This window comes from Chenopodium album, chromosome 6 (genome assembly GCF_948465745.1).
Source record: "Chenopodium album chromosome 6, dcCheAlbu1.1, whole genome shotgun sequence".
NCBI classification, from domain to species: Eukaryota; Viridiplantae; Streptophyta; class Magnoliopsida; order Caryophyllales; family Amaranthaceae; genus Chenopodium; species Chenopodium album.
In genome coordinates this window covers 70,705,707-70,719,151 of record NC_137839.1, presented here as the reverse complement: position 1 = coordinate 70,719,151, position 13,445 = coordinate 70,705,707, and the positions used below count along the sequence as shown (strand labels likewise).

Sequence of the window (13,445 nt, the reverse complement as noted above, 5' to 3'; positions counted from 1 at the left end):
AGAATGACCGAGTAACCCCCTATAACGCTAATCAAGTAACTCTTACAACATTACAACACTGATGAAATAACCCCTATATGTAACACTTAATAAATAGCTCCTATAACATTAATAAAATAATTTCCATGATAATTTATGACCACATGGTGGACTAGCCACATATGAAAGTTTATGAATAAAGTAACCTTTTCTCTCTAATTTCTACTACGTATATATTATAAGAATGGTGAAGTAACCATACATGTTATCACCCTCAATTCAATCCCATTTTACTTTATTTATTTATTAATTTATTTTGAGCGTACTAATCTACCTACCATATTCATTTTTGATAAATTATTATTTCTCTTTACTTTTTCTTGCATTAGGTCTCAAATTCAGAGGCCCATCTTTATCTTTGCATTTTGTCTCCCTTAAATCACCATGTAAAATTATAATGGAACAAGTAAAATAAGTGCAATTTCTATATTACTCTTGAAGTTGGAGTACCATGCATAAGATACTCCGGGTTTATAAAATTTATGTTATTTTGATGTTAACTTCATATTATTTTAATTTATATACTTTCTTCGTTTTTTTAGTTGACACCGTTTGACTTTTACACTATTCACACAATGCGGCTTGACTCGTTTTTGTGGTTTATAGATATGATAGAACAAATTCATGTGGGATCTTTTTTGAATCGTTACAATATATATTTTATTAATATCCACTTTTTATAATTTTATGATGTTGATAATTAGAGATATTAATCGTTAAAAACATGCGTTGGCAAGCATGGTGAAAGATGTCAACTAAAAAAACTGAGGAAATATATGTTATATTAAAATAAGTACATGTTATTTTATACTTGCATTTTTTTTATTTTGTTTTTTTGTAATTTATATTCAACATCAATCATTTCACTGTAGCCCAAGTTTATAAAATTCATGTTATTTTGATATGAACTTCTTAGGCATGCAATGGACTAGGGATTTGTTTAATATGTCTGCAATCAAAAGCACCTAAGTCACCCCAGTTATACCATGACACTTAGATTATATTTTTTATGGTGATACTTAGATTATAATTGAGTTCACCTGAATTTACTTTTAAATTTTTTTTTTTTTTTAAAAAAAGTTATCTCAGATTTGATAAAAATAAATAAAAATAAATAAAAATAAAAAAAATAAAAAAATAAAAAAATAAAAAAATTAAAGTTAAGATATGATCAAATTAGAATAAATAAGTTATTATCATGCTTTATTGTGTTATATGAATTTGCGTTTTAATTGTTAAATACTCTGTATCTATAATTTCGTAGCTAAAACAAATTATGAATATTACATAATAGTAATACATAATAGTAATAAAATAAACAAATTATGAATATTACATAATAGTAATAAAATTACCTAACAAAGATAAGCGTACATACATGGTCAAAATTAGTCAAATTAGACAAATAGAATAGATCAGAAAATTAAGTTGAGATCTGACCAAATTAGAAAGCAAAATAAAGTTGAGATCTAAATCAACAACACAACGTTTACCGTCAATTTTATTGTGAAATAAACATACACCAGTACATAAGAGACACTAATTTTAGCAATAATCCAGAAATCACATTAACTTGCATACATTTATTTATTTATAGGAGAGTTGCATTTATCTCTCAGCATATGGACCGTACATTGTAGAATTAAAATTAATTCAACTGTCGTGTGAGATCTCATTTGCAATGGCCATACCATTAGGCATAGTAGCTGAATAAAACTTGAGATCATCCAAGTTAGGCGGCACTTTACCACCAGTCCCTAAAATCAGTTTAAGAATCGCACCAGTCGCGGCAGCAAAGAGAATGCCGACCACAGCACCAACCACGAACCCAGCCATCGAAACCATCAGAACGCCTAATTGTGCATTTGCTACTACAGTTCCTACTGCAGAGCTAACAGCAACATTTACAGCATATGAGACTGCTCCTGAAAGCACTGACACGGCGCTGTTTAACGCAGACTCAAGCTTGTGCTCAGCTGTGAAGATGTCCCACGCCATTATGCCTGCAGTTACTGCCATCGTTGCAACCCCACCTGCTGTTGCGCCTGGTGGCTTGCTCCTCTTGTACATGGTTGGGATCTTTGCGCGCCCTGATTCTACTATGATGCTGTTGTATACCTGTTTGATGGAATCACGTTGATCTATATCAGTAGAACTAAATCAAACAAACGAACAAATTGTTAATTTGACTGTAACCCCGGTTACACAATCCCGGACTAATTATCCTCGAGTAATCCTTGACCGACTGAGTAACCCCATCCAGGCACAGTGGCCAATCGCATATGAAAATTTGTGATTATACATTTAAATTATTGACCACTTGATTAGTGCCAAATAAAAGACAATATGTTCGCTGTTGTTCAATAGAACTAGCAGCAAATTATCAAAATATTTTAAACAAATACAAATATATTATTCAAAGTAGTAGTTACCTCAAGCTTTTGGTCTTCTTCCAAAAATTCAAATTCATCTTTATATCCAAGCTTGTTCTTGTGCCTGAATTTTTTATTTATGTCAAGAAAATAGATACTTATATTAGCTAGTACTTTAACACGTCAACAATTACTGTAGTTATAGAGAAACAACATGTTATCAAAGGGCTGGATCTGGATTGTTGTACCTGCTAACAAGATTTGGAAACTCAATGCCCTCTAGCTTGAGAGCATCAGAGTAAGCCTTGGAGTGAGCACGAGACGTGCCACTTCGCAAGTTTGTAACATATTCAAACATAGATGTCTTATAATAAGACACTTCCTCAGCAAAACCTTCTATATCATTGACACCCCTGGAATCAACCGTATTAAGTTCAGTAGCCATGTCGTTGAAGTGTGTCTTAAGGCTTTCGACGACAGTCACTCGCATACCACAGTTCTGAATACACTGCAGGCCCATGTTTACGCCATACTTGACATAATCCTGAATATCTGTTGCTATGTTCGCCTTCAGATTGTCAGTACCCCTTGCTGCCTCATGCTTGTCGCGTAAATCAGTACTTGTTTGTAGCAGTGTGACAACAATGTCGTAAGCATTGTTGCATTCTTCGAGGTACTTGGCTCGATCAGGCTCCGATTTGATGCTTTGACTGAGTGGCTCTTCCTGATTCCTCAGTACTTTTGCAAGCTTTCGTAGTTGTTTGTCCTCCATCAACAACAGAAGATCGTCCTGTGCTCGTACGTCGGCCATTTTATATTTTGCTGTTTGATACTTTACTGATACAATTTCATGAAAAAGAAAGATCAAACTTGTTAAGACTAATATATTTCAATAAGTAATTGATCATACTTGAACACAAATACTATGAACATTATATCATATCAATGGTTATTAATCATATTGTAAAAAAATAAAAATAGTTTAGAGCAGTAAACAAAATTTCGAGGCGTGCCTCCACTTTCTTTCAAATTAGAAAAACAGAGAAAAAAGTAGAGCAACTTACTAAGGCAACAGAAAAGAAAGCAGAATGTGATGAGAAGTGTTGGAAAGTAGTAGCTATTACTCAACTACTCACTCTAGCACGTTATTTATACTAACCTACGAAAACATAACTACATTAGGCAGAATACTAACCTAAGATAGCATGATTTTATACTACACTAGGGTGATTAGCTGTCTTAATTTTTTGCTGCGTAAAGTAAAACACAACTACATACATTAAGCAGAATACTAACCTAAATACTAAATATAGTACTAATAGGAGAGGGAAAAAAAAGCAACTCCGATTGTTGGGAGTGGATTCCAAGCAAGCTACAAATTAGGAAAAGGATAATAATAAAAGAATCAATTACACTCAATAAGGAAATGAGGTGAAATAGGAAGCATACATGGTCAAAGACATCAAAGAATAATAATCAAGGATTTAATTAGTCCAATTAAGAAGTCAATAATTAATCAAAGATCTTATGAAGACTATGGAGTCAATCAAATAAAGCTAAATCGGGAAATGAATAACTTGATTGATGGAATATATTATCCGCGCAGTGGTCCCTGCTGAGTACGGACAGTACGGACTCAGGTGCACCTTTCTGAGTAAGTCGATTGCCTTACTAAGTCTTTTTGAGTAAGGTAGCTTCCCTTCAAAGTTCGGACCATTTGAAGACACGAAATGAATGCTTGGGCAACAAGCACAATCAAGTCCCATGATTGAAGGAGCAAATCAAGGAAATATCAATCACTAAGTCAACATTTCCTAAGATAAGAAGATGTCAATCAATATTGTCATCATTACCATAATAACGAGGATTCTTCAATATTTACCTTTATTAGACTTATAAATCATTATAAATAGGATGCTCATTGTAATAGAAGAGGACACACATTCGTACATTGTCTAATACAATTTACTACAATTTTATATTAAAATCTCTGATTTATGTCGTCCTTACTGACACCAGTTCGTCCTTACTCAGAAATGCCTCTCTTATCTCGATCTTTTATTATAGCTCTATTATTTTATTGATCTTAACTAATTCATTTGGAGGTTGTGTTTATTTTCTTTTGGCAGATTTGATTACTAAAACCCCATAAAACCTTTAACAAATTCCTAGAAACCCTTTTCTAAGATTTGTCCTAAACACCGATTTCAAGAAATTCAAATTTTATTCGGATTTTGCCAAAGTTTTTGTATACACAATCTAGGTGTAGAGTAATTTTAGTGTACACTACCAAATAAAAAAATAATAAATATTAATAAATGCATATAATTACCAACGGTTTAATCTGTCATCACAAAAGTAAATGATAAATATATATAGCCCTTAATAAGCACTGAATATCCCTCCTAAAATAGAATTAAGTTAGAAATTCATGATAAAATCACGCGTAGATAGGTATAACTAGGGGTGAGCAAAAATTCCGGGTATCCGGAATTAGATCCGGCAGTCCGGAATAGGAATTGGACCCGGTGATTCCAATTCCGGGTAATAAATTAAGGACCCAGTTATAACCAATTCCTATTCCAAATCTCAACTTTTTGGAACTGGAACCGGTTGGGTACTCGGTTACCTAATATATGCTAAACTAAGGTTCTGTTCATATTTACTTATTTCCAGTTCAGTTCAGTTCAGCTCCAATCAGTTCAGTTCAGTGCAGCTCCAATCAGTTCAGTTCAGTTCAGTTCAGTTCAGCTCTTAATTTCCCTCTCTCATAAAATATTCATTTCAGCTTAGTTCAGTTCAGTTCAGCTCCAATCAGTTCAATTCAGTTCAGTTCAGCTCCAATCAGTTCAGTTCAACTCAGTTCAGTAAATATGAACAGACCCTAAATAAATTTTAAATAATAAAAATATGTTGAATGTATCTAATTTGTAAATTAAAAAAGTATTATTAATACCTAACATAAATACAAATAGCTTAATGCATATATAAATATAAGTATTAAACGCTAAAAATGAACCTAACTACAATTAGAATTATAATGTATATTATATTTTAACAATTACATACATAAGTGGGTACCCAGAACCGGAACCAATTCCTAAATTTTAGGACCCAGTTGAACCAATTCCAATTCCGGATCCGAATTTAGGACCCAGTTCCAACCAATTCCAAGTCCGTGTCCTAAAATTTCGACCGGGTACCCGGTTTTCTCACCCCTAGGTATAACTGTTAATTTATCCTCAATCTTTTCCTTTTTTATTTTTTATGTTAAGAGCTATGTTTATCAATTTCCTTAGGAAAATTCTACTATGGTCCATTTCAAATGGACTACCACTATACTTTAATCTCATTGGATGATTTTACCTTTTTTTTTTAAAGCATGGTCAAACCTTAAATTAGGTAATTTCTTTTTTTAATTTATTTTTTATTCTTTTTTGTTTTTCCAAATTTAATTACAGTATTTCCAAAATTCATTTTATAATTTTCGAAATTTATTTATTAAATTCAGTTTTTAATTAAATAAAAAAACAATATTAAATTAATAAAACAAAAATCAAAAAAAATTTCATCAAAGTTCTTCGTAGTTCATCAATGTTCATCGACATTCTTCAACGTCCTACAACTTTGTGCAACAATCGATGAATTTCTCAACGAAATTAAGAGTTACAGTCGTGCATCGATGAAGAAACCGATTGAGAAGACCAGCATTCGTGCGTGGATGGAGAAAACGAAATAAGATTTAAAATCCCGATTCATAGCGGCGTTAATTATAAAAAAAAAATTGTACATTATAAATCATCGGATGCAAAAACATCGAATTTATGTATTCGATCAACAAAATTTTGATTTATTTCGTTGATATAGGTTATTCAAGAAAAACAGATAAGAAACGGTATATTTTTTCTTCGAAACGCTGTTTGATCCAAAATATTTGAAAACGAATTACAATTCGTGTTTGTGTGTAAGGTGTTAGTTGAATGATTCAAAATTAGTAGTGGCTAAATTTTAGAAGTAGTTGTTTAATGAATTTAGTCTTTAATAAGTTATAGATGCTTAATATTATCTAGGAGTATGCCGTTAGTGGTGAGCTTAGTCAGCCTATTTTTATGTAGTTTAATCTTGGGATTATCCCCTGATTTTTAGGCTTAGTTTGTTAACTATGTTTCCTATAAATTGTGTAACTTGCATTGAGTGGAATAAAAAAAATCTATATTATCATTTTCTCCTATTGCTACTTTCGTTTATTAGCCTTTTGATATTTTATTTATTTCAACATGGTATCCGAGCTAATCCGGGTTCCGATCCTAAATCAAAATTAAATGTCGTGAGTGTCGTGAGATTGTTTTTGAGTGAAACCAAAAGGTTAAGTCGTATTTTATTTTTATTAGTGCATGATTGTTGTAGTATTTTTGTGGGTAAGTTTTTTGAGTAAGTATGGCAACCAATGGTTCAAATGCAAATACACAACCCTCAATTCCAATTTTCAAAGGTGAAAAATATCATCTTTGGAGTATCAAAATGCAAACAATGTTCAAATCTCAAGAGTTGTGGGATATTGTCGAGTGTGGGTATGTAGAACCGACGGAGCCAAATCAAAAGTTGCGTGAAAATCGGAAAAGGGATGCGAAGGCATTGTTTTTTATTCAATCGGGAGTAGATGATGATATTTTTCCTAGAATTTCATCTGCAAAGACATCCAAGCAGGCATGGGATATCCTAAAAACTGAGTATAGGGGTGACAGTAAGGTAATATCTGTTAAATTACAAAACCTTCGTCGTAATTTTGAGTCACTATTAATGAAAGAAAAAGAGTCGGTGCAAGAATATTTGTCTAGAGTATCAAATATTGTTAACCAAATGAGATCATTTGGTGAAAATATTAGTGATCAAACTGTTGTGTGTAAGGTGTTAAGGAGTTTAAACCCTAATTCCAATCATGTTGTTGCGGCAATTGAAGAGTCTAAAGACATGTCTAATTATAGTTTTGATGAATTAATGGGTTCCCTTATAGCTCATGAAGATAGAATTTCAAAGTCTCATGAGAATGAAGTAGATGAAAAAGCCTTTCAAGTTGAAGGACAAATGTCAAATGGAAGGTATTATGAGGGTAGTCGAGGTCGTGATGGAAGTGGTCGTGGTCGCGGTCGTGGTCGTGAAGAAAATGATAGTGGTGATCAATTTGAAGGTCAACGTTCATCCATGAGTAGAGTCCAATGCTATTATTGCAAGAGGTACGGTCACAAAGAAGATTGTTGTTGGGATAAGCAAAGGGACGAGCAAGGTGGTGGACAAAACAACTATGCTCAAAAGGTCGAAGAAGAAGAGAGCAAGCTCTTCTAAAATCTAGTGTCGTGGTTATGTCGTGAAAGTCGTGGTTGTGGTGCCTTGAGTGTCGTGAGTCAATGCATGTGGAGCTCAAGGTCGTGTTTGCATGTTCATGGTCGTGGTTGTGTAAGTTGTATCTTGGTAGTCTGTAGTCGAGTTCAGTAATTTTGAATCAAAGGGGAATGTTAGTTGAATGATTCAAAATTAGTAGTGGCTAAATTTTAGAAGTAGTTGTTTAATGAATTTAGTCTTTAATAAGTTATAGATGCTTAATATTATCTAGGAGTATGCCGTTAGTGGTGAGCTTAGTCAGCCTATTTTTATGTAGTTTAATCTTGGGATTATCCCCTGATTTTTAGGCTTAGTTTGTTAACTATGTTTCCTATAAATTGTGTAACTTGCATTGAGTGGAATAAAAAAAATCTATATTATCATTTTCTCCTATTGCTACTTTCGTTTATTAGCCTTTTGATATTTTATTTATTTCAACATGGTATCCGAGCTAATCCGGGTTCCGATCCTAAATCAAAATTAAATGTCGTGAGTGTCGTGAGATTGTTTTTGAGTGAAACCAAAAGGTTAAGTCGTATTTTATTTTTATTAGTGCATGATTGTTGTAGTATTTTTGTGGGTAAGTTTTTTGAGTAAGTATGGCAACCAATGGTTCAAATGCAAATACACAACCCTCAATTCCAATTTTCAAAGGTGAAAAATATCATCTTTGGAGTATCAAAATGCAAACAATGTTCAAATCTCAAGAGTTGTGGGATATTGTCGAGTGTGGGTATGTAGAACCGACGGAGCCAAATCAAAAGTTGCGTGAAAATCGGAAAAGGGATGCGAAGGCATTGTTTTTTATTCAATCGGGAGTAGATGATGATATTTTTCCTAGAATTTCATCTGCAAAGACATCCAAGCAGGCATGGGATATCCTAAAAACTGAGTATAGGGGTGACAGTAAGGTAATATCTGTTAAATTACAAAACCTTCGTCGTAATTTTGAGTCACTATTAATGAAAGAAAAAGAGTCGGTGCAAGAATATTTGTCTAGAGTATCAAATATTGTTAACCAAATGAGATCATTTGGTGAAAATATTAGTGATCAAACTGTTGTGTGTAAGGTGTTAAGGAGTTTAAACCCTAATTCCAATCATGTTGTTGCGGCAATTGAAGAGTCTAAAGACATGTCTAATTATAGTTTTGATGAATTAATGGGTTCCCTTATAGCTCATGAAGATAGAATTTCAAAGTCTCATGAGAATGAAGTAGATGAAAAAGCCTTTCAAGTTGAAGGACAAATGTCAAATGGAAGGTATTATGAGGGTAGTCGAGGTCGTGATGGAAGTGGTCGTGGTCGCGGTCGTGGTCGTGAAGAAAATGATAGTGGTGATCAATTTGAAGGTCAACGTTCATCCATGAGTAGAGTCCAATGCTATTATTGCAAGAGGTACGGTCACAAAGAAGATTGTTGTTGGGATAAGCAAAGGGACGAGCAAGGTGGTGGACAAAACAACTATGCTCAAAAGGTCGAAGAAGAAGAGAGCAAGCTCTTCTAAAATCTAGTGTCGTGGTTATGTCGTGAAAGTCGTGGTTGTGGTGCCTTGAGTGTCGTGAGTCAATGCATGTGGAGCTCAAGGTCGTGTTTGCATGTTCATGGTCGTGGTTGTGTAAGTTGTATCTTGGTAGTCTGTAGTCGAGTTCAGTAATTTTGAATCAAAGGGGAATGTTAGTTGAATGATTCAAAATTAGTAGTGGCTAAATTTTAGAAGTAGTTGTTTAATGAATTTAGTCTTTAATAAGTTATAGATGCTTAATATTATCTAGGAGTATGCCGTTAGTGGTGAGCTTAGTCAGCCTATTTTTATGTAGTTTAATCTTGGGATTATCCCCTGATTCTTAGGCTTAGTTTGTTAACTATGTTTCCTATAAATTGTGTAACTTGCATTGAGTGGAATAAAAAAAATATGTATTATCATTTTCTCCTCTTGCTACTTTCGTTTATTAGCCTTTTGATATTTTATTTATTTCAACATAAGGAATTCACATACGTACAAATTAGACATTACCTATTATATGCATCTTAAATATTAAATGGCTATGCCCCTAAGTTATGTTGGACATTACTATTTAATTTAAATTAACGTGCGACCAATTGTTTTAAATTATACCTATACATACAAAAATTAAATTCAATCTTGTCAAAAAAAAAAAAAATAATTCAATCACCAATTTCAATCACCAATTATAAAAGGATATCTTTTAACTTAGAAATATTATTTAAAAAATTTCAATCACCAATTATAAAAGGACAGTTTCTAATTTAACAATTATAATCCCCCCTTGTTTAGGGAATGAATATAAACCGTATTTATGGAAAAGGAATTCACCAAACATCAAATAGGGATTTACCTGCGAAACACAAATTAAATAATTATTGGATATGGTCATAACATGTTTTGGACATCACCAATTCATAGTTTATAATTTCTGCTATCTTTGTAATAAAGTTAATTAATACGGTAGTTCAAAATTGAAATAACTCCATTATTTTGTTCCCTACTTAGGAAATTACCAATTTTTATATATATTTTTTTTTTTGAAACAACCAATTTTTTAGATTATAATTTGCACAAATGGGTAGTTGCTTGGTTTTTATTGAAATGAACCGTAGTTTTTATTTATTCATACATGGTTTGGCCCAAATTCACTTTTACTTGTAAAATTTAGTTTAAATACAAATAGGTAATGACAAGATAATAAATATGCTAAATCGTAAGTTTAGTACTTGTAAAGAGCAACGCGGTTAATTCATGAATTGAAAATTTCAAATTCATTGGAATTCAAAATTGAAAAATGAACGCCCTTGATTTTCGGTTGTCAGTTACAAAACTACAATTTATATCCTTGACCAAATTCTATAAACATAACCACAAAAAGGAAAAAAACAAACAAATCATTAAAAAAAATGGGGGATTCACTACACTCTGGAGGTTCATCTAAAAGTTTTGGCGGATTCATGATGAAATGTGGATGTGGTGTTCCCTCTAAGATTCGAACAGTGACCAAGCGTAACCACAATAGGGGAAGGAAATTTCGTGGATGTGGAAAATTTCCAGTAAAATTTCTAAATCCTTTCGTCATTTGTTAAATGGTATGGAGATTGGATTTAAATAATTTATCTAATGAATATGAGTACGTGTAATATTCTGTTCATTAGGGTTGTAATTACGAATTAGGGTATTTTAATATGTGTAAATCGCAAGAGGCTGATTGTGGATTTTTCAAATGGTTGTACGATGATGTCGGTGGATGCGTAGAGTGTGAGATGATGTCAAAGAGGTTGGATGCAATTGAGAAGGAAGTTGAATCTCTTACTATGAAGCTAAACAAAGTGAAGGCAAAAAAGTCACAATTTCATGAACAAATATGCGATTTGAAAAGCAAGTTATGTCAATCAAATTTGGAGAAGAACAAACATATTGCATACACAATAGCGACTTTGTTTTCAATGGTTATATCATGGGCTATGTTTGTGGTCAAATTCTACTGAATGATTTACCTAATGCAATTAATAAGACTCATTTTGAAATCACTTGTACTATTGGGGCATTTGTTATTTAAATTATAAAAAAAAAAAAGTTTATGTAATGATGTATTAATGTACTTTAAATTATGACTTTTATACATCGTGTTAGCATAGAAAAATTGCTAGTTGAGTGCATCATCCATGACCTTACATAACTTTAGACTAAATGGAAAAATTGTATATCCATTTTAAGTTCACATTTTAATTGAATTTGGTACTTAAACTCAAAGTGTAGAAACATAACACATTTTAATTACATGCCATCAGTAGAATTTTGCCACATATGGCCAAATATATTTTAAGACCTACAGAACATATGATGTTAAATTGTCTTTACATCGCACATGAAACAACATATTACTTGACAAAAAAAAAAATGTTCCCAGCTATAGATACCTTTCTAGAACGGTTGATAGCATAACCATAAAATACTAACTAAAAAAAACAACATAAAAGTCGATAGCTTAATCATCAACAAAGTCGTCATTTCCAGAATCAGGATCAGATTCATCATTAGCACCACCACCAGCATCCCTGGCTCCCATGTCATCATCAGCCTCATCATCAGCTTCCAAACAATGAATAAAAACAATACAATTAGTGCCCCTTAATTGTCAGCATAAAACAATTCGGTAATAACAAGAGTTTCATTATATCATTACATATTGATGTTTTGAACATAAACTTTATAACGAGTTCAACCAATATAAGTAATTACCAACATATAGATTAGCAATTACAGATCATAGGCAATAAGCAATTACAGATCATAGGCAATAACCAACAAGGTATATGGTGACAATGAATATTAGTAAAACAATTATTTTTACTTAATTTCTAGTATGAGTGAGCTTTAAAATAAAAGGTTTTGTCAAAAAAAAAATTAAAAGGTTCTATTTTACTACATAGATCATAGGTATTAACATACATATAGATATGCAATTACCAATTAAATGGAAAGCATAAAACATAAGTTTGATTGACATAGGTATTTACATACTTATGGATATGCAATTACCGATTCAATAATAACAGATCATAGGCATTAATCAACAAGATTTATGGGCACAACAAATTAACTCTGACGTAAATACCATAATGTAAATTAAAGGATTTTAAGTACAATAAATACCTGGAGCCTCATTACGAGCGTCTAGCATTATCTGTGCACTCTCTCGGATGTCACTCATAACATCAGCAGTGAATAGGTCCGGCCTCATAAGCTTAAGCATTTCTTGCACAACAATGCTCTCAAGGATGGCAGCGTCTGTAGGGCCTCCGTCAACATCAACATCATCGTCTCCATCATATGTCACCTTCACTTCAGGAGCGCGACTACGTATAGGTGCACGCTTGACCCCTACTTTAACCCACTTGTTTGCATCGGTATCAAATTCGTACCCCAAAGCATTAGAAATGGTATTGTCGTTAAACGGTTGCTTTGGTCCAGATATCACTACTTCATCAGATAAATCAACATCAAAATGCATTAAAACCTTGGTCAACCACATACCATAAGGAAGGAATAGACCTTCCTTTGACGATCTTTGAGTAGTAATCATGTAGTCAATCATCATCCTCGGCATATTCATTTTGATACCAGCAAGTACAATGTACATGACCAACATGTCTAAGTATGTCAATGAGGACAGTCTCCCATTACGGCAAATAAAGGACCTAAAGAGAAACAGATGAAGAAGACGCGTAGGCAGTGGCAGTTCATAGATTTCTGGTTTCTTGGTCCTACCAGAGTCATTTTCATCAAGCACATGATTGAGACTTTTCTGATAATCAAATTCCTTAACGATGCTCCATTTCTTACCGGGGAGAACGGCGCGCACCCCTGCTCGAAGGATTTTCAAGATTTTGCTCAAAGAATTTTCATCCAACCTTATCTCTTTTCCCTTTACCCATGTGATAATTACTAGGGGTGTCCGTTCGGTTTTCGGTTTGGATTTAGTCCGAATCCGATCCAATCCGAATATAATTCGGTTTTCAATTTTTCAATCCGATCCGATCCGAATTTCTCTCTTGATCCAATCCAATCCAATCCGAATTAAAATTCGGTTATTTGGATCCGATCCGAAAATCCGAATTATAATGCATTATATTTTACCTCC

At 33.0% G+C, this 13,445-nt stretch overlaps 3 protein-coding genes across 3 annotated transcripts; 2 read left to right on the top strand and 1 right to left on the bottom strand.

The window, feature by feature from the left end:
• Positions 1-1,692: 1,692 nt before the first annotated feature.
• On the bottom strand, positions 1,693-3,222 carry LOC145637161 (uncharacterized). The gene is made up of 3 exons (XM_081688654.1): positions 2,660-3,222; positions 2,472-2,535; positions 1,693-2,157 (listed from the first exon to the last, which is right to left on the bottom strand). The coding sequence occupies exons 1-3, from the start codon at positions 3,220-3,222 to the stop codon at positions 1,693-1,695; spliced, it is 1,092 nt and encodes a 363-aa protein (XP_081544780.1).
• A 3,626-nt stretch (positions 3,223-6,848) lies between these two features.
• On the top strand, positions 6,849-7,754 carry LOC145637160 (uncharacterized). The gene has a single exon (XM_081688653.1). The coding sequence runs from the start codon at positions 6,849-6,851 to the stop codon at positions 7,752-7,754; it is 906 nt and encodes a 301-aa protein (XP_081544779.1).
• Positions 7,755-8,389: 635 nt separating this feature from the next.
• Positions 8,390-9,295, top strand: LOC145637159 (uncharacterized). The gene has a single exon (XM_081688652.1). The coding sequence runs from the start codon at positions 8,390-8,392 to the stop codon at positions 9,293-9,295; it is 906 nt and encodes a 301-aa protein (XP_081544778.1).
• Positions 9,296-13,445: the final 4,150 nt, after the last annotated feature.

Excerpts from the sequence above, each read along its gene's own strand:
- LOC145637161 (XM_081688654.1), bottom strand. The coding sequence starts at position 3,222 with ATGGCCGACGTACGAGCACAGGACGATCTTCTGTTGTTGATGGAGGAC. Across the intron at positions 2,536-2,659 it reads TTTCCAAATCTTGTTAGCAG|GCACAAGAACAAGCTTGGAT; the intron begins GTACAACAATCC and ends TAAAAAATTCAG. Across the intron at positions 2,158-2,471 it reads AAGAAGACCAAAAGCTTGAG|GTATACAACAGCATCATAGT; the intron begins GTAACTACTACT and ends TCCATCAAACAG.
- LOC145637160 (XM_081688653.1), top strand. The coding sequence starts at position 6,849 with ATGGCAACCAATGGTTCAAATGCAAATACACAACCCTCAATTCCAATT.
- LOC145637159 (XM_081688652.1), top strand. The coding sequence starts at position 8,390 with ATGGCAACCAATGGTTCAAATGCAAATACACAACCCTCAATTCCAATT.